The sequence below is a fragment of the Diuraphis noxia genome, unplaced genomic scaffold, assembly GCF_037042655.1.
Source record: "Diuraphis noxia isolate RWA-SAM2 unplaced genomic scaffold, SU_Dnox_SAM2 contig0001, whole genome shotgun sequence".
Classification (NCBI taxonomy): Eukaryota; Metazoa; Arthropoda; class Insecta; order Hemiptera; family Aphididae; genus Diuraphis; species Diuraphis noxia.
Genome location: NW_028301711.1, coordinates 81,669,572 through 81,692,764, shown reverse-complemented (window position 1 = coordinate 81,692,764; position 23,193 = coordinate 81,669,572). Strand labels below are relative to the sequence as shown.

Genomic DNA, 23,193 nt, shown 5'->3' with positions numbered 1-23,193 from the left:
AATCTATGAATTCTTAATTCATCCTATACGAATATCCTGATAATGTGATCAATTAAGCATAAATTCAACTCATGACCGTCGATAAATAAAATACATACATTAATATAATTATACACGAGTATTATTTAGTAATAAAATACAATTGTATTTAATGAAATTCATATAAGTTGTGATATTATTTTTATACTTTATTTATTGTAATATTGATGGTTAATTTTTTCTTATTTTCAGTTTCAATTAATTTAAATAAGATGAAGATTCAAAAATCAGATGTCATGATACGGACAAGCTTACTGATTGTTCAAATGATAATCATTGCTCTCAATCTGGTCCTGATTGTGATTGTAATCAACAAAAGAAAATGCAAGGTATTGTTAAATATACCAATGCCATTAACTATATCATAACATAATATAACATATACCTTAAGATTCTAAATTTTAAAATATTAGTTGTTTTAAATTTTTAAATGCCAAGCATACTAATTTATGAAGAAAAAAACAAATTACAAAATATTAACTCACAATTTCAAACTTAAAATTTGATCTTTAGATAATGTATAATTCATATCTGGAAATGAAGATGCAAAATAGATGAAAATAGATGGTTACGAAGGTAGATGTTTACTAGGAGACCAGTGGTGTCACCAGGATAGTGATGGACAAAAAAAATTAACCGTCAAACAGTTTGAAGTGATTTTTGTGAGATGCAACTCATTTTTCACAGTTATTAATGTCCCTTAGGCCTCCACCACTACAACTAGTTATTACTTGTATAAGAGTTCCTATCACATCTAAAAGTTACGTATCTATTTAGCTCAAACTTAAACGAATAGATCTGTTTCCTTTCATAACACAGACAATTAGATTATAGTATGATGATTAATACTTTTCGACACCCTCCACGGTAGCATACATCGGAGTTTCTTTTTCAACTGCATGTCACAAGGAAAATGTATAGAATATAGATTAAGGCTTCACTTTGATTGGAACATTTTCCAATACCTCGCAGCTACTACTACTTATATAAAGTATTTAATCCAGGATAGTAATTAAAAATGGATCAATAATTGTCCAACAAACTGAAAATTTTCGACCGTTTTTCATCTGTGACTTCATGAGAATCAGCGATGTACTTGGACCATAACATTGTTGGGTGATTGGTGACAAGTGGAAAGTAATCAAGACAATTAAATGGAAATTTTGAAATATAGTTGCTTAGAAAAAAATGTTTAGCAAAAAAAAAGAATATCAAACAGTGTTCGATGGCGGTGGGTGAAATTTGGTCTACTTCTTGATGTAGGTACAGCAATTTCAGTAATTTGTGTAGATATGACATCTTCCCCTTATATGGGAAAAAATGTATTTTTATAATTTGTGGGAATGTCATAACTAGTCATATTTTTATTTCAATCATCTGCATTACGCTTATAAGTATTTACACCAATGTAAAAAAACATTTCTAGCACTGGATTTTTCATAAATAATTTAAAACTCAATAGAAAACAAATAATAACAACAAAATATAAGACGTTTAACTTATTACTTCGATACAACTGTATGCACGAATAACTCATGACGTATTCAATATATATCATTCTACAGTATACACTTTACAAAAATACAACGTTTTGTTGTCCTATATAGTATCTAATTCCTAAGTATTGAGGGTTGCTATGCAAAAATACTGTACGTGAAGTTATAGAGTTTGTGTTACTTCTAATAAACGAATAATTGTGTTAAGGTCGAGTTAAATAATTTCTCGTTTATTTTTGCATAATTTTGCTTTCGGAGTGCGGTGCGTTTAGGTACGGTCTTTATTCGCGATTGACTAATGGCTGGTTAAAGACCGTCGGCGATTGTCGCCTTTATTATATAAAAATATAGATAACCCGACCGGTCTCAACCACGAACAATAATTATTAGTTTTACCTGTGATAAAAACGACTCGTACCGAACAAATTGGATAAATAATAATTTTATTATCAATAGTATCTAATATTACTATAAGTAAAAATATAGTTTATATATATAAATAGAGGAATACCGATAATATAAAATAATCAGTACAGATATAAAGAAGAAGAATATAAGAAAAATAAAAATAGTAATAATATACAATTAAGTAACAAAACCTGTATGGCTGTATGCTTAAAGAAAGATAATATTATAATAATTATAATAATACAATATAATGTTTTTTTTTTTGGTTTGATAATTTATTTATAGTATCGAAATGGATGTTGGTGGTGTTCAAGAGAGATGGTTGTTTTTCTTAAATTTATTTTTATATTTATAATTTAATTTAATTCAATAGGTGATCAGTGATCACGATATATTGAATGTCAGAGTGCAAAATCGGGCGCTATAGTATACAATGTCCGGACACCGGACAATACATACAATGACCAATTTCAATGGACAATATGAAAAATTATATACTTTGCTCGGCATTTTTTAGAATGACTAAAACACAGTGGGCATTTAAAATTAAAAAAGTATAAATATTATGAATGTTAATAAAAATAATTGAAATTTTAATTAAACTATATTTTTTTCTATCTATAAAAAATAAAAATAAATGAATTTTATTTAATTTTCAATTATTTATTTACCATCAATCCAATACGGCTGTAATTTCTACCAAAATATACCTATATTTAAATACAGCAAACTGTAAACTGTATTGGCTGTTCTAGTTATCGGAAACATATTTGAATTCACTATGAAATTTACTAGAAAACGATTTTTCAACTGTTTTAAAATTGATCACTTGAACCCTTCAAATTTTTATTTGAAATGTTGAATTTTAAAAATCTTAAAATAATAGCTAAAAACTTAATTTAAAAGTGTGAGAAAGTCGTTTTCAACAAAACTTCATAGTGAATTTATATATGATTTCATAATTTGTTTCCGATTAGTAGAATAGTTTGTAAAATTGGAAATAGATTGATACTTTTAAACAATAAAAATAATAATACTAAATAATGTTCAAATATGCGGCCATCATAATCATAAGAAATACCAATATGCAGAGGGCTGTAGTAGTCATGTGAGTGGGCGAATACACTCACACTAATGACTGTTTACTACAAACCCAAATACATGCCATGCACGCACCACGCACACACCATGTCAATTGCCTTCAAATTGCCTATATTAAGCTCCTTAAACGATCAGTATCAAATCCATTTATGCTATCATATAATTTTAGAATTACATAGTTTACCTGAAGCACTACATTTGCTTTTATTTGTCTCACATTGCTGTTTAAAGTCACACTTGTCATATCCTTAACCACAAAGATTTGAAAATATTCTAGTCTCTTATTTTAATGATATTGGAGATGTTATTGATGGATCGATGACAATTCAGCGCGGTCATTTTAGCGCACGAAAATTCAGCGGTGATATTTCAGCGCAAGACAAATCAGCGTATACGATATTTCAGCGTAAGACAAATCAACGTATACGACATTTCAGCGCAAGACAAATCAGCGCGTCATGTTTATTAAAATATACCAAATTAATTAAACATATAATAAAATACCAAATTAAAATCATATTAAAAATATCATTAAATATTGCTAAACTTACCTATATATTACATTATTTTAAAAATCACTTATTTAAATTAAAATTATGTTTAAAATTTAAAAAAAAATACAAACATTTATAAAAAAAACATCATATTATAATCATTTATTTAAATTCGAATTGTGGGCTATCCCTTGTAAGTACTCATTGAGAGGTTGATTTTCAAAATCTTCGCATATGTGTAATATTTTTTTTGCTGTATTTTTATTGTATTATTTTGTTATTTTGTTGAGTTAAAATGTCACACGCTAAAATGTCGTATTCGTTAATTTGACGCACGCCAAGATGTCGTATGCGCTTAATTGTCATGCGCTATAATTTCCACGCCCAATTAACGTGCGCTGAAATTATCACGCACAATTGACGGTACACCGTTATTGATACTGTTTCAATATGGACGAACTACTCTTAATATTTCGAATTGGTTTCTAGTGTAAAGTTTTTGAAGTTTACTCTCATTGGTACATATTTAATATTTTTTTATTTTATCGAAGCAATTAGATTTTAGTTATAATACGAAAAAAAAATATATACCTAATTCATTATGGAAATTATCAGACATAATGACTCCTAAAATGGGTTGCAAATCCTCTATACCTACTATATAAATTGAAAAATCAAATTGCCAATATTTTTATTAGGATTAAGCTGTGGCATCGGCGTGTTTAAAATATACTATGATATCGTACATCAAGGGGCCACTATCATCCCCCCTATCTTTATAATGTAACAATCCGATGCAAATCAAAGCATCTAAAAATAAGTAATGTGACGCTTAATCGTATATCTTTAAGTTTAAACGTACATTCTGGATAAAGTACAATACAGTAGTACAGTACCTTATGATGCCTCACCATCTAAAAAAGTTTATTATGATATATGTCATATATAAATTAGGTGATCGTTACTACTGGAATTAAAAACCAGATGACTACGTGATCGAAGTACAAACTACCGTATTACAGTATTACACACAGAGGTTATAGTAGTCCGAAAATTGTAGAGATGCTTCAATAGCACACTACTTTATTTAAAACAATTTAAGTTGATAGCACAGACCTTTTTTTTTTTTTTTTTTTTTAATAAAAATCGGGTGGGGGGAGGAACTTAACCCTAAGGTATTACTTCTCCCCGCCACCCATCGTTTATTGTGGAAAAACATAAAACAACACAATACATTCAAAACTAATTACATTTTATGGGGGCCTCTAACCACCCTGTTTTGGTCCTCGACCTACAAAGGTATTACTTAACTAGTTTGTCCTTCTTCTCTCTTCAAGCTGCTGGGCACGTTCCAACGCCTCCTTCTGCCTCATCGTCCTCTTCGCGTAAACGGACACTGCTTCCCAAGCCTGGGTGTTGCTCAGCATCTTACCGATCAGAGTACCAACGTCCAATGGGCCAATCTCTGCCTCCAACTCCTCTCTCTCGGTTGTCCATGCCCTGCATTCAACCAGCGTGTGGTGCGCGTCGTCTAGGGTTGATGGACAGTGCCTACAGGTTGGGTCCGCTTTTTTCCCTATTCCGTGGGTGTAGTAACTGAAGCAGCCATGCCCGGATAATACTTGGGTGAGATGGAAGTCCATGCTTCCATGTCTCCTCGTCACCCAGCCTCGCACGTCCCGAATCAGTGTCCGCGTCCATTCCCCTTTTTTGGCGTCTTCAATTCTCTGCACCCATTTCACCATTGTGTCGTCTCTTGCCTCTTGAACTGTTTTCCTTGTCAGGCCTCTTCTGATTTGGAACAGCTTCCTCCTTTCCATTGCTATGAGGTCAATTGGAGGGGTCGACGCTAAAATGTATGCCGCGTCGTATGATATTGTGCGGTACCCACAGATGCTGCGAAGTGCCGCTTGCCGCTGTACCTTTAGCAGTTCCCCTCTGCTGGCCTTGGAGTATTCCAGCGAGGTTGCCCATATCGGGGCACCGTATAGCATCACCGACTGGACAACACTTACCAGCAGTCTTCTGCGTGGTTCCGTAGGACCGCCTACGTTCGGCATCAGTCTCTTAAGTGACGTCAGCACCCCCTGTCCCTTTATAGCTGCTTCCTGCATGTGTTCTCTAAACAACAGCTTCTCGTCTATTGTCAGTCCAAGATACTTCATAGTCTTAGTTATTGGTACGTCCGCGCCGTTCAGTCTGATGGTGGGTTTCCTTTTTTTGTATTGCCGTTTGAAGAATACGGCTTCGGACTTCTCCGTCGCTAATGACAGTCCGAGTGTGCTGATCTCTTCGGCGACCACTTCTAACGCCTCGTTTATTCGCCTTTCCACGTCTTCGGTTCTTTTGCCCCAGGCCATGACGAGTGTATCGTCGGCGAAGCCTATTATCTTTGTGGATTCCGGGCACCGGGCTCTTAATACTCTGTCGTACGCTACGTTCCATAACGTCGGGCCGACTACTGAACCCTGCGGCACGCCGCAGGTGATGTTCACCTCTAGTTGACCAGTAGCGGAGTGGGCGTGTGCCAACGTTGCGGATCTCTCCTTGAAGTAGGCCTGGAATGTCTGCAGCAGGTACTCGGGGACATCACACCTCTGCAGCGCTGCCATTATGTGATCCCAGCCGATGGAGTTGAACGCATTTCTGATGTCAAGGCTAACGGCTACGCAGAGTTCGTATTTTCCGAGTGCCGCATTCACGGTCTCCTTCAGTGTGCTTATTGCGTCCTCGGTCGAGCGACCCTTCCGGAAACCATACTGTTCATCCGCGAGGCCTTGTGAGCTTTCCAAATGTATTTCGAGCCTCTGCACTAGTAGTAGCTCGTAGAGCTTTCCAACATCGTTCAACAGACATAAGGGTCTGTATGACGATGGTTCGTTTGCTGGTTTTTGCCCCTTGCGGAGTAGCACTACCCTTGACTTCTTCCATTTCATTGGGAAGTCACCTACTCGCAGGCACTCGTTGAACATTCCCCTGAAGAGGGTTGGTTCTGCCCTGTGGGCTGCTGCGAGTATGCAGTTGGTAAGTCCATCCGGGCCGGGTGCTTTCCTTCTGGGGGCCATTCGTTTGAAAGCCTCACATACCTCGTCCTGCGTGAAGAGTGGGATGGGGGTGTCACAGCTGTACTCTATTTGACTGGGCGGTGGCTTCGTTGGGAAAAGCGTTGCGACGATTTCCTTCAGCATCGAGGGCTCCATGTTTGCCGTCGCTGGTGGGCCTTGCAGTTTCCTCAATACTAGCTTATACGGCTTGCCCCATACATCTTTTTCTACGGTTTCGAGTAGTTCTTTCCACGCGCGTTCTTTGCTCTTTGCTATCTCCGTTCTGAGGGCCTTTTTGTGGGATTTAAGGTTCTCCAGCAGGTGTTCAGGCGCTGCTGTTTCTCCGCCATTCCTGGTCCGCCTGGTCACCGCTCTTTTTAATGCTCTTCTTGCTGCAGTGCAACTGGAGCGGAGTTGTGCTATCTCCGGGTTCCACCAGTGCTGGGGTCTTTTGCCACATCGCATCTCGGGTTTCCTCTGGAGTGCAAAATCGCATGCGACGGTCATCCTTTTCTCGAAGGCGTCAGCTAAATTGTACTCTCCCACGTCAGCTTGCCAAATCCAATCCGCTAGCATAAGGCCTGCTTTGAATTTCTCTACGCAGATGCCCTTGGATGTGATCCAGCTCCTATCGTTGTGCGGAGTGTCATTTCTCCTGCAAGAGCTTGCGTCCGTCTGTACTGTGTACGTTATGTAATGGTGGTCAGAGTGATTTTCTTCGTCTAGTACCGTCCAATCTCTGATGTTGCGGGAAAATCCTTCCGATGCAAACGTGATGTCGACGATCGAGCCTGCTCCTATGCCATGAAATGTGGGCTCTCGTCCCGTGTTGATTATGACCAGACCTAGTCCTTCGGAGAGCTCTAGGAGTTCCTCTCCTCTAGTATTACTCTGCCAGTCGCCCCATGCGGCTGATCTCGCGTTAAAATCCCCGGCGATAATAATTCTCTCCTGGCGCCCTATCAGTTGTGCGCTCCTTTCTAGCCGTTGTAGAAATTCCCGGTATGCTGCTATTGTGGAGTTTGGTGACGCGTAGCAACTATATATGAATACTCCATTTACCTTTACCAGTACAAATTCGTCATCGGTCTCGATTTTCGCTATCGTGGTGTTTTTCCCAAACACTTTGATTGCGGCCCTATTTGTACCGCTACTTGTTAGCCATCCTCTGGTACCGTCTGTGATCCCGTGTGGGTCGCATGCGATAACCACGTCGATGTTTCTTTCAACCACCGTTTGCTCCACCAGGTTTTGAGCCGTTCGACAGTGGTTGAGGTTAATCTGAAGAAACTTAATCATTGCCTTCTGGTCTGTTTGGCCTTCCGGCCTCATTACGCAGCATTGACCTGGTCGTGGTTCGCATTTCGCAGTTCTTGGCCACATGGCCATCCTTCCTGCATTTGATGCAGCGGTTGGAACGATCTTCCCCCTGGCATCCTGCTGCTACATGCCCGGTTTCTAGACAACGGAAACAGACCCTTTTCTTTTCCCCGAGCAGCTTTATCCTGCAGTTGCTCCATCCGATCCTCATCTTGGGATCAGCAGCTAGCCGCAATGCCGACCGTATCGAGGTCTCGATCCTTGCGGTGCTCCAACCGTTGGCTGCTGTTTGGATGGTGAATGGTTTGATGTCTGCTAGCTCTGGGTCTCTTTCGGCGAGGACTGCCCTCAGCTCCTCCATGGTTGTTGACTCGTCCAGTCCCAAAATGAGCACTGGTGCCGTTCTCATGGCCCTTCTTACGCTTACCTCATTACCGAGCTTCTCTTTTAGTTTTTCAGCAAAGAGTTCGGCCTCCTTTTTGCTGCCAACCTCTAGGAGAATGTCACCTGCTGCTGTTCTTCTAGTCCCGACCACTTCAATGCCGAGCTCTTTTAGGTTTGGTACAGCTTCTTTCGCCTTCCTAATGACATCAGCGTAGGTTGACCCAGTCGTTGGTGCGTTAAGGATGATTGCTTCGTTTTTGGGCAGCTTTTTCCTTAGATTTCTGGCCATTTTTTCCGCTACGCTACCGGTGCCTCCCCTTCGTTCACCGTTCATGTTCTCGTTTCCTGTTTCGACTTGTCCTTTGTCTCGTTGCTGTCCTCGCGAGGGGTCGCTATGTGCTTCCGACGCCTCACTTGATGGTCGCCGGCGCGGTGACTTGCCCCTACGCCTATTCTTTCGCCGGTTCACCGCTGTTTCCCAGTTTCCAGTGTCGCTGTTGCGGTCCTGGGAGTCGTCTGTCCGCTGTTGTTGTCGCGTTTGTTGTTTCCCTTGCATCTGGGGCTCGCGCTGCTGCTGCTGCTTCGGTGGCTTTTGTTGCTGTCGTGGTCGCTGCTGTTGCTGCTGCAGGGCCTAGGCCTGTTGCTCCAGCTTCTCAGTAGTCCCACTCTGGGCCTTCACAAGCTCTTGAAGTGCCTCTGTGGCGGCCAGGATCTGGGTGCCCTGCGACGATTGGAAGGAGGCCGCCCCGGCGTCTGTTAGCGGGTTCTGTCGCACCTGCTCCTCCCTTATCTCCTTCAGCAAATTGAGGGTCTGTGCGTGCTGTTGCACTAGCTGCTGCTGCACCTGTCTAACACGGAGTTCAGTCGCGTCCGGGTTCCTGACCATACCCAGCCGCTTGGCGAGGGCAGTAAAGTCCCTAAGGTGAGCTCCCATTGACTTTACGGCCGTTTTGATCTCCATTTTTGTGTTGGAGGCCACCTGCACCGCTGTCTCCAAGGTATCCATGATGGTCGACAGGGAGTCCAGGAGTTTGGAATATTTTGCCTCTGCTTCGGCACGGGTGGAAACAGGTACTCCACCACTGCTACTCCCCGGACCTTTTGGCTCCTCATTTGTTGCATCGGCCTGATGCACTCCAGAGTTCACCTTTCTGACGGAAGGTGATCCGTTGGTTAGGTTGTTTTGCACCAGTTGGCCAGCTGGTGCGACTGGGTTCTTTTTTTGATTATCTTTTTCCATATAGTTCCCACGAGAGGGCATGAAAGTTGCGTCGCTCCGTGGCAGAGCAGCGTACCACGGAGAAGGCTGAATACTGTGGGGTGCGCCAGGTGCCCCACAGGGTCCTCGTGGACACGTAACTACTTCCGTGCCAAGTGACCCCCGTGACGAGTTGGGGGTTGAAGGGTTTTCTGTCAGGGTTGTCCTTCCCTTAGGGCATTTACTCAACGCGAGCAGGCTGCCTCCAGCCTTTCCGGCCCCAACTGACCAAAGTCAGAGCCGGCTCAAGGCTTCGCTAAGTGCTACCTCAGTCCTTACCAGCTCCAACTAATCAAAGTCAGAGCCGGCTCAGCATTTTGTGTAGTGGTTGCCTTCCACTAGGGCTTTGCTAACTGCTAGCAGGCTACCTCCGACCTGCCATCACCAACCAACCAAGGTCAGAGATGGTTCTGTGGGCTCCGACTCCAACCAATTAAGGCCAGAGCCGGGTATGGGACCGCTTGGTAGGACCTAGATAAAGGCCCGCAAGCTCCCCCACCGCGTCAAGGTGGGTCCCGTCGGGGGAGTGATAGCACAGACCTGTATCGTACCAAATTATTCAACAATTGGTTAAACAAATAGTAGATTTTACATTAGAACCTAACATTTTTATGAATGTCTATTAATCAAACTCGTTAAGTAGTGACTACTACAGTGACGTACATAGGCATACCTAACTATAATTTCTGTAACGATAATTGAATAATTTATATTTTTCGATGTAGTTTAGTATGTATTATCAGCTATGACTTATGGTTTCCAAGACATTTGTTTAATGAAATTATTTATCATATTAGTACATTTAAAATATATTTAATTAGTACCTACAATTTCACGGAGCTAGATTGGTTTCCAACACATTTTAGTAATTTTTTATAATAACTGTGTGTTCAAGATATTATCAAATAATAATAATGATAATGTGTTTACCTTACAGACGATTTCATTGAGTATGTGGACGTTATTGGTAACTATGATAATCGGCTCCATAATACTAGATATTGAAGTAAGTTATTAAAATATGTTAACTAATATTTAACATACACAACCGATAAAAACAATGATATCCAATTATGTGTGCTAATATTAAAGTTATTAATAAAACAGCCAATCATAATATTTTTTTGTATTCGTTACTGAGAGTCGATATGTAGTGTATAACGTGTTAGACGTCCATCAATATAGAAACCTACTTCTTATTTAGGTTACATTTAAAGCAGAAGCTCTAGTTTTTTTAAAATAACGATTGCTCTTTTGCAAGACACAAATATTTTTAACCCTACCTACCATTTTTTTGGTAGCTTGTCCTAAGTCCTGAAAATGTAGTGAAGGGAAATATTTGTATTCGCAACTCATATGATTTTTTATTAAAAAAAATTCAGTATACGCAACTAGTATTATGATAACGAAACTCGTGTCCGCAATTGTTGTGTTATAATATTGAGCTGAATAATTTCGTCCGCAACTAGTATGTGTCCGTTATTTTGCTTCAATTTTTTTTTATTCTGAGCGCTGCAGTGGGTCGGATAACGGTTTTATAGTGGAATGGTTCCCGCCCCGTCCTATCCACCATGAATTTTTTGTTCTATACTTATATTATAAAAACTTTATTCCATAATATATTTGCTAGAATACATGTATTATATTTTTAAATTTTGAATGTGACTTATTATTATTTTGTAATGAAACATTACCTTTCCATAATTTCCACGAATGTATATATATATATATTTGTGATTATAGTATTTACGATCACGAGGATTTTGTGATCAAATATGCGTGATCAAACAAAAGTGTACACATGTGTTATGTTTAGTTTAGGTGATATGCATATTAGCTCTTTCAGTGGAATGAATTGAGATCTTTCTTCCGGAATTTAATTTATACTTCATTCATAAACTCGGTAGAATTTAAAAATTAAAAAAATCCAGGTGAATTTCATCAAAGTATTAGACCACGAGTTCATTTTGGTATTACTGTAGGATTGTAACCAGAGAACTACAACATTTTCCAATGCATACATAAGACTTCAAATAAGGAAAGGATTTGCATTGTTTGCCTTAGTATTGAATTAATTTAGTGGTAGGTTTTTACTAACGCTTTCAAAACAAAAAAAAAAAACTAAGCGATATTTTTCGTTATAATATACTCGTATCATTACATTGCGCTCCAGACGAATTTCGGCATCCCAATCATCACCCATAAGAACTGTTGTTTGTTTTGCCATATTACGAGATGATTCGTTGTTAATATAAGGTTTAAGTTTTTTTTTAATAAAACCCATTTGCTTGTTGGATTTTTTAACCTCTGTAATTTATACAATAATTGTTATATGTTTTCTCGTTTTTAGGTAATTTTACAGTACTTCACGCCAACATTACCATTATGTCTTTTAACACCATGGCTCCGAGAATTGGGGTTTGTGATATTCTACGGCGCGATCGATCTGAAACTGTATAGGTAATTGTACAATATCAATTATTTTATTAAATTATACTAATATTTACATATCAATAGGATTCTGATGCAATTTCGAACTAGAAAAGCGCATTGTTGGACAATTACTGACAAAGATCTGCTGAAATATTTATTGTTTGGTGTTATTGTGGTCATTGTTTACCTAGCTGCCTGGACTGCAGTAAGTCTTAATTTCTTTAATGAAGGATGGGTCCTCTTGATCCACGTTGAAACTGAAGATGGCTTATTGTACACTACTTGTAAACCACAGTGGTGGAATCACGTTACAGAATTCGGTAATTTTCTAGCTAAACTATACGATATTATTTTATACTAAGTTTTTTTTTTTTTTTTTTTAATTTTATTACTGAACTATAATAAACTCTGGCTGCATTGGTCATTAGTTATATACAATTTATTTTTTTAAATTACATTATATAATTTTATTTTTCTTGAGAATACAATACTTATAATAGAGTGTTAAAATTTAAAATTGTATAATATTAGATTTCATGACATCTTAGTGTTATACAGATGAGGAAAATACTGTAATTACATTAAGCGTATGGTATTATCTTATATTGTATTAAGACGTGTTATATCTTTAAAACAGACTAGTCTCATACCACGCGATTATACACATGTCAATATTAATTCTTCTTCTTCTTCAGATTTTTTTTTTATGGGCCATTAAGGCCCATCACTGCTCCACACAGCCTCCTCCATTCCTCTCTATCATTTGCCAATTCTTCCGGGTTCTCAACCTTAATCATTCTGAAATTCTGGTTGGGCTCATCTATCCATCTTTTCTTCGATCTGTTCAATGGCCTTTTGCTTTCCGAATTACAGTTAAGCGCATCCTTCTTTATGTCAATCGATCTCCATACGTGTCAAAGCCAGCACATTTTCCTGCCTTTAAGTGTTTGTATAATTTCAACTTCTCCTAATAGGTCTTTAATTTCTTTGTTGGGTGTTATTTCATATTCACCTGTTTGGTCATTTTTTTTGTTGGGAGGGGGAGCGGGCCAAAAATGCGACGTAAAAATTTCCTTATTTAAACTGGCAGTTTTCTTTCGTTCTTTTTTGACGTTTTGCACGCGTACAGAATTACTGGTTTAACTAAAACCTTGTATAATCTCATTTTTGACTTTTTTGATAAAACTTTGGACTTGGAGGTTTTGTGTAACGCGAAAAACACCTATTTCCATCTTTTACTCCCAGATTTATTACCTCATGGTAATTGTTTTAACTATTTATATTCACTCCAAAATATTTAAAGCTTTCTATTTTTTCGAAATTATAATTTCCGATGTCCAAATTTCTGTTTTAGTGTAATTGATTACCTCTCTTAACTAACATAAATTATTTAGTCTTCCCTTCATTTATCATTTGTCATTAGTTTTTATGTCCTCCTCATTTGATCCAAGTATCACTACATTATCGGCGTAGTCTAGTAATGCATGCAGGACCATATTTACACATGGGAAAAATAGACATTTGTCCTGGGCCCACGTAGCCAAAGGGCCCACCACTGACTAACCCTGACAATGCAATATATTACACATGGCTCAATTTATAAATTACGTACGTATATATGGCCCAATTTTTTATTTAGTCCTGGGCTATAGGTTTGAGAAATCAGGCTCTGAATGCATGCACTTTTCCATTGAAACTGACACCATTCGCTATTTCTTGAACATTCCTTATAACTTGCTTTAGGACAATATTAAATAAAGCCAGTGGGCATCCCCTTGTTTTAAGCCCACTGTTGTCTCGAATTTTTCTGAGTAATTGTTTCCGAATTCGATTTTACATTTTAATTCTTCAATGCATGCTTTCGCCATTTTGACTAATTTCGATGGTATACCGAACTTTTCCATGCTTCTTTACAGTGGCTTTCTCTTGATAGAATCGTATCCCTGTTTGAAATCTATAAACAGTAGGTGTAATGGCTTATTGTATTCGTAATGTTTTTCTATTAACAGTCTTACTGTAAACACGTGGTCAACTATGGATTTTCCTGGTTTAAAGCCACATTGGCAATTTATTTCGTATATGGTTTCAGTCTATTTAATATAACATTCAATAATATTTTATAAACTGTATTGTGTAGCGATATACCCCTGTAATTATGATAGTTTTCTGGGCCACCTTTTTTATATATGGGACATATTATTACTACCTTCCATTCTTCTGGTATCTGTTCTTTTTGCCATTTTTCTTAATTAGTTAACACATATCATTAACAATTAGTTCCCCTCCATTTTTTATAAGTTCAGCTCCTATCTCGTCCAGAGCTTTTTTTTATTATTTAGCATTTCCATTGCTTCTTTTATTTTTTCCTTCCCTGATATGCATTAGTATTGTTCTACCGTTGTTAGTACAGAATTATCCTGTCTTTGGTCTTCTATTTCTGGTTGGTCCAGCATTTCTTGGAAAACTCTATTGAACTCTTCAGCAATGGATTTTTCTTCCGTTATCAGTTCATTATTCTCATTTCTCATTATTGATAATTTTGGTTTATATGATTTTCTTATTGCGTTAGCTTTTCTAAAAAACATTTTAGAATCTTTGTAAAACTCTTCCATAGCTTCGATCTGTTGTTTATCACAGTATCTTTTTTCTTTTCTTATTACTCTTTTCATTTTTCTCGGTTTTTGGGCAAGTCTTCTTTCACTTTTTATACTTATTTCCATAACCACCAAGAATTTTGCTTTATCTCTTTCTTGTATTGCTTTCTAACAGTATTCATTATACCATTTTTGGTCTTTTTTCTGTTTACTATACCGATTTTTTTTTTCTGTAACCTCTTTTAATTGTGTCCAGTGTTCTCGATGTTATGAATTTAAGTTGTTGTTCACTTTTGTCTTTTAATCTTTTTCTATATTTATTATCTATCTGTTCGTCCTTCAATTTATCTATATCTAACTTGTCGAAAATTTTTATTTTTTGATTCCATTGTGTTCCAGTTTTATATTCAATCTTATCTCGACTAAAAACTGTTTGCTAGTAATATTATACTGATAAACAACTACTTTGGTGTTAATATTTAATATGACAAAAGTCTGGTATAAAAAAAAAGTATACATATTATATAAGCCAGTGACAAGTGTGCCGCGGCTAAATATGGGTTGGGATTAGAGTGCCGCGAGGGAAAAAGGTTGGAAAACGCTGCACTACGACATGGTCTACCTGATTTTTTGTATGACCATCAGGAGACATCCAGGATTGTTTATGTATTTATTTGTGAGTGAAATACGAGCTACTAATAGCCATATTTTTTTATATCGCAAAAGAGATAAGTATGCTCTCATTATCATTTAATATTTCGTGTAGACTGTGTTCCCCATTTGAGGGGGTTTGAATATTTGTTCCTTACGAATTTCTGTGTTCTCCTATTATAATCTTTCTAGTCCTATGGTTGTAGATTCCTCCTTAGTTTGGACCTCTTTATCCTCAATTGGAGCATGACAGCTTATTACAACGATGTTTTTCCTACGACCAATTACACTCCAAATATAGAATGCAAATTCTTTCGCTATGTGTTATGAAGTTTCTTTCAAATGGTAATATGCTGTTGTTTACTATGAACCCAACATCAGATTTATGGCTTTGACCACAACTATAGAAGACTGTCGCATCACGAAGTTTAATGTTTCCTGCATTCATCCATCTCATCTCTTGTATGGCTACTATTTCGCACAGATATCTCTGCAGTGCAGATAGTACTGTTGTCATTGCTCCCGCTGCATAAATTGTACGTACATAATATGTTCCTAAACCAAACTTTTGCAATTTTTATTTTCATCCGAGGCTTTTCTGTGTTTTGCTTCGGAACCAAGTTATTTTTATGAGTTGGGTGGTTAGTCCTACGTCAACCCCCATTAATGGATGTTCCAAGTTTTGAAGGATTTTCCCTCTCTCCTTACTGGGTACATTACTGGAGCCAGTGAGGAACTATTGCAGTATCGTTTCCCACACCGGTTGATGGTAGCGCCACTTTCCCTACTGGAATCGTCCACCTGAGATTTTCCACCAGTAGAAGCTCGGGATCCCGGGTTCGCTACACCCGTAGTACTAATTACTTAGTACCTCCAGGGGTCAGTGGCGTATTTAGGGGGAGATTGCCCCGGGCGCCAAATTTTGAGTCCCATAAGGTGGCACCGTCGCTAAAGGTTAAATTGTCTTCAATGTGAAGTTATAAAATAAAATAAATTTCTTTTATTGGATTTATTGAGAAATTATATAAATGCTAGCTGATGAGAGATAACCTGTATCATAAATACTTTATTATCATAGAACAATATAGAAGCAAAAATCGATCAGCTGATTGCGGTATTGGATCCCTATGATCTGAAGTCTGAATAAGGAAATGGTTTCGTACACCAACATGATGTTAGACCCAATGTTATCAATATTATGAAAATGTTTTCAAAACGATGGCGTGGTATTCTGCGCTGGATATGGTGGTAAGATAGTAAGATATAAATCTAGAAATGTAACTGTTAAAAGAGTATCAGTCATTCGGTGGTCTGCACGACATGATGCTTGCCTAAGTCTTTCTCATAATTGGAATGAAATTATAAAGGCTTTAAATATTATTATAAATAGTTCAATAGAAATATTAAAAACCAAATGCGAAGCCATAGGTTTGTTGAAAAATCTGAAGAGCTTAGAAATGTTAATAACTAACTACACTTTGGAATGATATATTGGAAAGATTCAACTGTATTAGTAAAAACTACAGAGTGTTCAAATTGATTTAGCAACAGTTGTGTCTTTGCAAAAATCATTAATTAATTATATTGGAGACTTAAGAAATAGTTTTTCATTCTATGAAAAATTAGGTTAAGAAAAATCTGGTATCAAAAAGTACAAAATTGAACGAAAAAGAAAAAAGAAAATGCTTATTGAGAGTAAAATCAAGATAATCCAACATTACAGCAAAGCTATTCATTTAGAATAAACACTTTTACTGTTATATTAGATTCATTACTTACAGAACTAAACCAATGAAGAATGCTTATGTTATAGTTAATATTAAATTTGGTTTTTTATTTAATCTAACCAAATTGCCACTATCCAATATAAGAAAACAATCTACACAGTTGCAACAAGAATATCCAGAGGACCTTGGTTCATCATTATCTAATCATTAGAAAATGAATGTATACACTTTCGTGGTAATTTATCTGAGATACAAGAGAACAATTTGCCGATAACTTTTTTAGATTTGAATAAAATATTTAAAGATCCTAATATATCTAGTTTGTATCCGTACATTGAAATAGCATTACGTATGTTTTTATGCTATCTAGTATTAAATTTCACTGCGGAACGATCCTTTATTACACTAAAAAGAATAAAATCATACTTAAGATCAACTATGGATGAGGATATACTCTATTCATTGGCAATTCTAAGTTTAGAATTTGAAATAACTACATCTCTATAATCATTAACTTATTAACTAATATATAATCATTGTTAACAAATCTGGTTTATTTCATATTTTAATATTATATCCTTTACATTTTTATACATATTATACTTTTATATATATAAATAATGTAATTTAACATTATATTGTAAAAGATTTTTTGGCAATGATTGAAGGGAAATTTTGAGAAAAAAAGGAACCCAAAATTGTAAATACGCCACTGCTTGGGGTTCAACATTAATTCTAATAGCATAAATTATCACTTATTATTTTATATTTAAAAGAAAATCCTAATTAATTGTTATTGTTGGAATTAAAAAAAAAGTTGTTTGTTGTTATTTAAACAAAATCATATATTTTAAAATCCTTTTTCAAATGACAACAAAAACTGTAATGTTACTATATGATTATTTTGAAAAACGTCAGACAAAATATATTTATACTGTGTTCCAAATAAGAACTCATCAGGTGGCGGACCAAAATCGGTCGAAACTCACCCATGGCTCTCAAAAGTAGACACTGAAGACGATTGCAATCATTCATAGAACGAGTATACATTTCTATGGGGTCCGAACATCATATGAGTCATCTGGGATCTTATTTGGAATAGAAAATAGTTAAAACTATGATAAAAATAAAAATAAATTTTGGCTCGAAAAATATGTTTTAAAAGTTAGTTCAAAAATAAAACCTAATTATGAAAAAGATTTATTTATCTACAGGTGAACTATTGATTTTAACCATGGGCTTATATTATGGAAATTCAGCACGTAATGCCCGTGTTCAGTTTGAAGAACGGCGTTTTCTTTTTTACGCAATCATAGCGGAATTAACGTTTAGTACTATCCATAATGCTATCCGTACAGTGAATCCAATACTATTCCACCAAGATGTGACATTCATAGCTGCCTTTTTACGCAGCCTGTTGACAAACACTCTTGCACTGATCATCATATTCGCACCAAAGGTATGATCTATGTGTATAAATATATTCCACGTTTTCCAGGAAAATAATTGTTTTCATTTGTATTTTTTAATGTATTTGTAATATTCCTACGACGAATTAAATGTTTTTTGTGCCGTCGCAAATCCGGTGCTTTCTTTTAGTATATAAAATGTGTAAATTTGGAAATCAGGTTTAAGTGTCTAGCTGCTAGACTCTAAAAACAGTCACCTCAAGTAAAAATTGATTTAAATACAATATAATCACTTAGATAGGTGTTAGGTAGGCGTAGATTCGTGAATAACATGCAAATAGTATATGAGGTAGGTAATCCACCAGTGGTGAATTGCGTACACGACGTTGAATTACAGTTAATGCAACGTAGTCAGAGCTTTATGTTGTATATTAATATAAAATACAGTCTAATTTATTTAAACGGTCCTTGTGAAAAACGTATAGTTACTTTTCGGTACTTTGATCCCATATGTCTAAATTGTTGGTGGTCACTGTTATGATCATGGAGCCTAGTTAGGCGTTGTTATGATGTGTGGAATGGGTTAAGATAAAAATAGTTAGATGATTTTGTACGAATAATGTCATGTCAAGAAATTTATTGTCTCCTGAAAAATTAAAAAAATTGACTCTATTCATTTTCACAAAGGCCGTTCTTTTAATCAGTACCCTACGCGTGCATTTACAAATATAAATTCTTACTTTTTAAATTTAAAACAAGAGATTTTTAATTTTTATCCAAACGTCCAATCCATAGATTTTAGTTTAATTCTTAAATTATAAGGCAACGATCATAATTAAGCTCATTAAGCTAAAAAAAAAATCTACTCAGAAATGGAAAACGCATATTTAAGTGGCCTTGTTGGTTTATAAAAAATAAGTAAAATTAGTGATAAGAATGCATTACTGTAATTATTTGTAATATAAATATTTTTCTTCATTAGATATGGTATCAAAAAAAAGTTAACGCGGAACTCCGGCATTCGGCTTTAAATCAAGAACTTTCAGAATCATTAAAAGCTGACCTGGCAGATAAAGACTTCAGAGAAATGAACATATCGGAGATGACATCGGATGAAATAAGGGTGATATTTTTAATTCAAAAATAATATCATTGATTATCCTTTTCAGTTAAAATAATGCACATAGACATTGTCACGGATACCTAGGCAATAATTAAATTACTTGGTTTTTATGTCAGAATAGATATTATTTCCTAACCATTTTCAACAATGTTTAATAAATGTAGGAAAATCTAATGTAAGGTAAAACGTAAAACTAAGATTACCAAAAATCTGAATATTGTCTAGGCATCAGTTTTAATGGTTAATGCTCTTTAGGTTGTGAGATTATAGGGCCTTAAAAACTCTATAATCTCACATATGTCGACCGTGACAGGACCTTTGGCGAGTTAAAACCACCTACCCTACATCTTCATATTTCAGCATTTTAACAGTCGTCATAGTTAATATAATAATGGGGAAATACTAACAGGGAAATATTTAAATAATAAATGAGAACATATATTAATGTTATATAAAATAAAGAATATTGTTTTAGTTCGTTTTAAAGACTAATCACGGAGAAACATTTGAATAAAACCCGGGAAAGTATAGTAGTATACACCTTAGAGTTGAAAGGACATAATAAATAGTTACTAATGGCAAAACTCATTGCAAAAAAAAAATTGATTTTAAAATTGTTGTTGAGAAAGAGAATAATAATTTAATTTTTATTATAACTGACATTTCTTGATTGATAATATAATGAAAATTTAACTTGTGATAAAAGTCAATCCTGAACATGTGGATATAATAATTTTAATACTAATAATTTTTTTTTTCAACTGCCAAGGTATACAATGTGTTCTGAAGGAACATAATATAATAATATAGCAATCCGCGGATTGAAGATACAATGGAATAAAATACTAATAATGTGACACGTGGTCATGAGAAAAAATATAAGTTAAAATATAATACATTATATATAATATAATACTGGCCATGTGGTCTAGGGAAATCATTGGTTATCGCGCTTTAAGTACAAAAATGAAACTAACAGTGTTATGCAAGAGAGTGAATATCGGGCCAGGGAAATATAATAAAAAGGGGGGTCACATAGGGAAAATAATTATAATAATACCAATAGGGAAAAAAGACGGGTCGTTAGCAGTGTCCGGTCGTCCAGTCGCCGCAGCTATCAGCCCATACCGTCACCGTCAGAACGCCACAGCCGTATCCAAACCAACACACACTGACAGGAGCATTTCTGTAAATAATTACTGGATAACAAATGTACATAGGGGGGAACGTAAAAAAATTTAATATATAAGAAAATTGGTATTTACCTAGGCAGGCATCACATGGTTTATATAAAATGACAATATATTTTTTTTTTATACCAATAAAAAATAAAGTTATAATTATGATCACCTCAGGATATGAATAAATTGATCGGAAAATGAATATAATAGATTTTTTTTTTGAGAGGTAATAATATTGTGGACATTAGAAGTTTTGTTTTAAATGATTTTTTTTTAATTAGAAAAGAATAATATTTTTAAGGAATGAAGTGGATTTTATTTGCCGTATAATTTTTTATATTTTTGTTTAGCCACTTTAAAAGGGAAGATTTATTTTTATAGATTTTACCGTTTACATTATTGAAAAGAGAAGAGAAAGAGAAAAAAATTAAAATAAAAGTATTATGAGTTGCAAAGGGGATTTTGGACATAGGATCCTGTCACGGTCGCCATATGTGAGATTATAGAGTTTTTTAGGCCCTATAAACCACCCACAATATAAGGGGAACACTTACATCGTGACCAGCAGGCCTAACCGCGTTGTTGACCCGAAGGCCAAGTAGGTGGAACTTGCAGGCTTTTATACACGCAGTGGGAAATTAATCCCAAAGATTTATTTAAAAGGGAGAAAAGTAAAAAATACTATTAATAAAAAAAAATGTGACAAAGTATAAGGTAATCATATGGTTATATTTTACACGGTTATAAGTAAATGTTGTGTTTTAAACAACATGAATAAAATAATATAACATTAGGTACATGGCAATTGCAATTCAAAAAATATATAATAATTTGGCACATGGCGAAGTGCATAAAGTACAGGGGAAAAATATATAATAATTTTGCACATGGCAATTACAAAGGAAATGTGATGGATAAAAATAAAAATAATCATGCTACGGCTCCGGCGAGCGGTTACCGAGCGCATAATGATCATCATATGTCGGTATGACATACATCTAACATATTACACATTTATATTTATAAAAGGAAATGACCCACGGCTCCGCATGACGGTTACCGGGGCACCTCTTAGGAAAATCGGAGCATACATAAAAAAGAAATGATGGTGATGCATAATCAGAATGAAAGAAAAAAGGGAAATGTTGGGGGGGAAATAATACTTGACGACGACTGTTTGTACTGAGCTGATGATGTTGGAGATGGCTTCGCCCGCCACGAGCCTATGACGTCGCTTCAGCCCATCATGGTAGTATTCCGCCGATGGTGAAAACAAATAACAAGAATTTCGAGTCCGGGAGACGTGTTGCGAGAGTCATTGGTGTTGAGCAGAAAAAAAAACGAACAGGAGATCGGTCATCGATGGTGGCGAAAAACAGACAGTGCGACAGTAGACGTCGGTGGCTGGTCGTAGGTCATTCCGGCGTCTTGAGATTATTTGGTAGAGGAGTGGTCAGTGTCGTCGCGTGGGGAACTTTCGTATAATATGTATAGTTGGGAAACAGGTTGCCCTGTCCGTATGCGCCAGCGGCTGCGACCGCGACGCCCAACAGCAACGGCGGCGGAGCGCCCGCTGCGACATCGACGCGATGGCCACTGCATGTGGGGGAGGTCAGGGGACTATTACATGACAGTGTTTTTGTCATTATAATATTTAATGAGCGCATACATAATAATAGAGATTATGGAAATACTATTAGTTATATAATAAAAGGACGTGGACATATTATAAGATTATAATAATGATATTATGTAATTTCTAATAAAAAGTCTCAAAATTCTGTGACGTTACAAGGTAATATGACGATAAAATAGGGTTATTAGAATAAATAATTAATAGGGTTATATTTGTATTTGAAAACTTGAAGGAGCTACTGATTGTCCAATGCAGCAATACAATTTAAACGTAATTTTCAGGATAAAAAAATATACGTATATATTTTTTATCTATTTATATAAAAATGGAGCCAAAAATGTATAACAATTCTTCAATTGAGAACAGCTCGGCTGATTTCGGTAATTTTTTTTTTTGTGATCATAATTTATTGTTGGGAGAAGGATATTATGAAAGAATAAATTGAGAAAGTTACGATGTTAGAGAAATGTGACGTGATGGTGATGAAATTACAGCTGCGCTATCTGCTACGTAAAAAATAAATTAAATAAAAATAATATGGTGGCATCTGTCCAGTAAAAAGTAAAATTAATAAATAAATAGATAATACATTTATTTAAAAAATGATCGTGTCAGAATATCAACAAAACTGTTTATTTACTTGCCAGAAAATAAAACAAATAATGTTATAAAAGTTTTAGAATAATAAACATTATGTTTCTTGGGAGTAATTTTTTTTTTCAATCAGATTTTACGAATAATCAATTTTAATTTTGTTTCAGGAGGAACTCAGTCGTGTTTATATACAAATGGGAATATTACGGGATAAAACTATATGTAAGAAAAACCCTCATATATCTAAACGAAAAGGTGGAAAGAAATTGCCACATAGACGATTTTCATTACAGGTAAATTA

The 23,193-nt window shown here is 35.8% G+C and overlaps 2 protein-coding genes and 1 pseudogene across 3 annotated transcripts in view; 2 read left to right on the top strand and 1 right to left on the bottom strand.

Moving 5' to 3' along the window:
* Positions 1-23,193, top strand: part of LOC107165895 (G-protein coupled receptor 158 smog) — a 52,412-nt gene that overhangs the window by 27,588 nt on the left and 1,631 nt on the right. The window contains exons 2-8 of one of the 2 annotated variants that reach the window (XM_015514332.2): positions 232-368; positions 10,482-10,550; positions 11,895-12,004; positions 12,062-12,297; positions 18,164-18,408; positions 19,341-19,481; positions 23,060-23,185. In XM_015514332.2, coding sequence (XP_015369818.2) covers positions 252-368; positions 10,482-10,550; positions 11,895-12,004; positions 12,062-12,297; positions 18,164-18,408; positions 19,341-19,481; positions 23,060-23,185 — 1,044 coding nt within the window. In that variant the 5' untranslated portion in view covers positions 232-251. Of the gene's footprint in view, positions 1-231; positions 369-8,913; positions 9,209-10,481; positions 10,551-11,894; positions 12,005-12,061; positions 12,298-18,163; positions 18,409-19,340; positions 19,482-23,059; positions 23,186-23,193 lie in introns of those variants that run through there. The other variant, XM_089217363.1, reaches the window with a different exon arrangement.
* On the bottom strand, positions 8,918-9,526 carry LOC149062045 (uncharacterized). The gene has a single exon (XM_089221481.1). It carries the CDS (start codon positions 9,524-9,526, stop codon positions 8,918-8,920), a length of 609 nt encoding a protein of 202 aa, XP_089077607.1.
* Positions 16,922-18,156, top strand: LOC149062044 (uncharacterized; annotated as a pseudogene).

Excerpts from the sequence above, each read along its gene's own strand:
- LOC149062045 (XM_089221481.1), bottom strand. The coding sequence starts at position 9,526 with ATGGAAAAAGATAATCAAAAAAAGAACCCAGTCGCACCAGCTGGCCAA.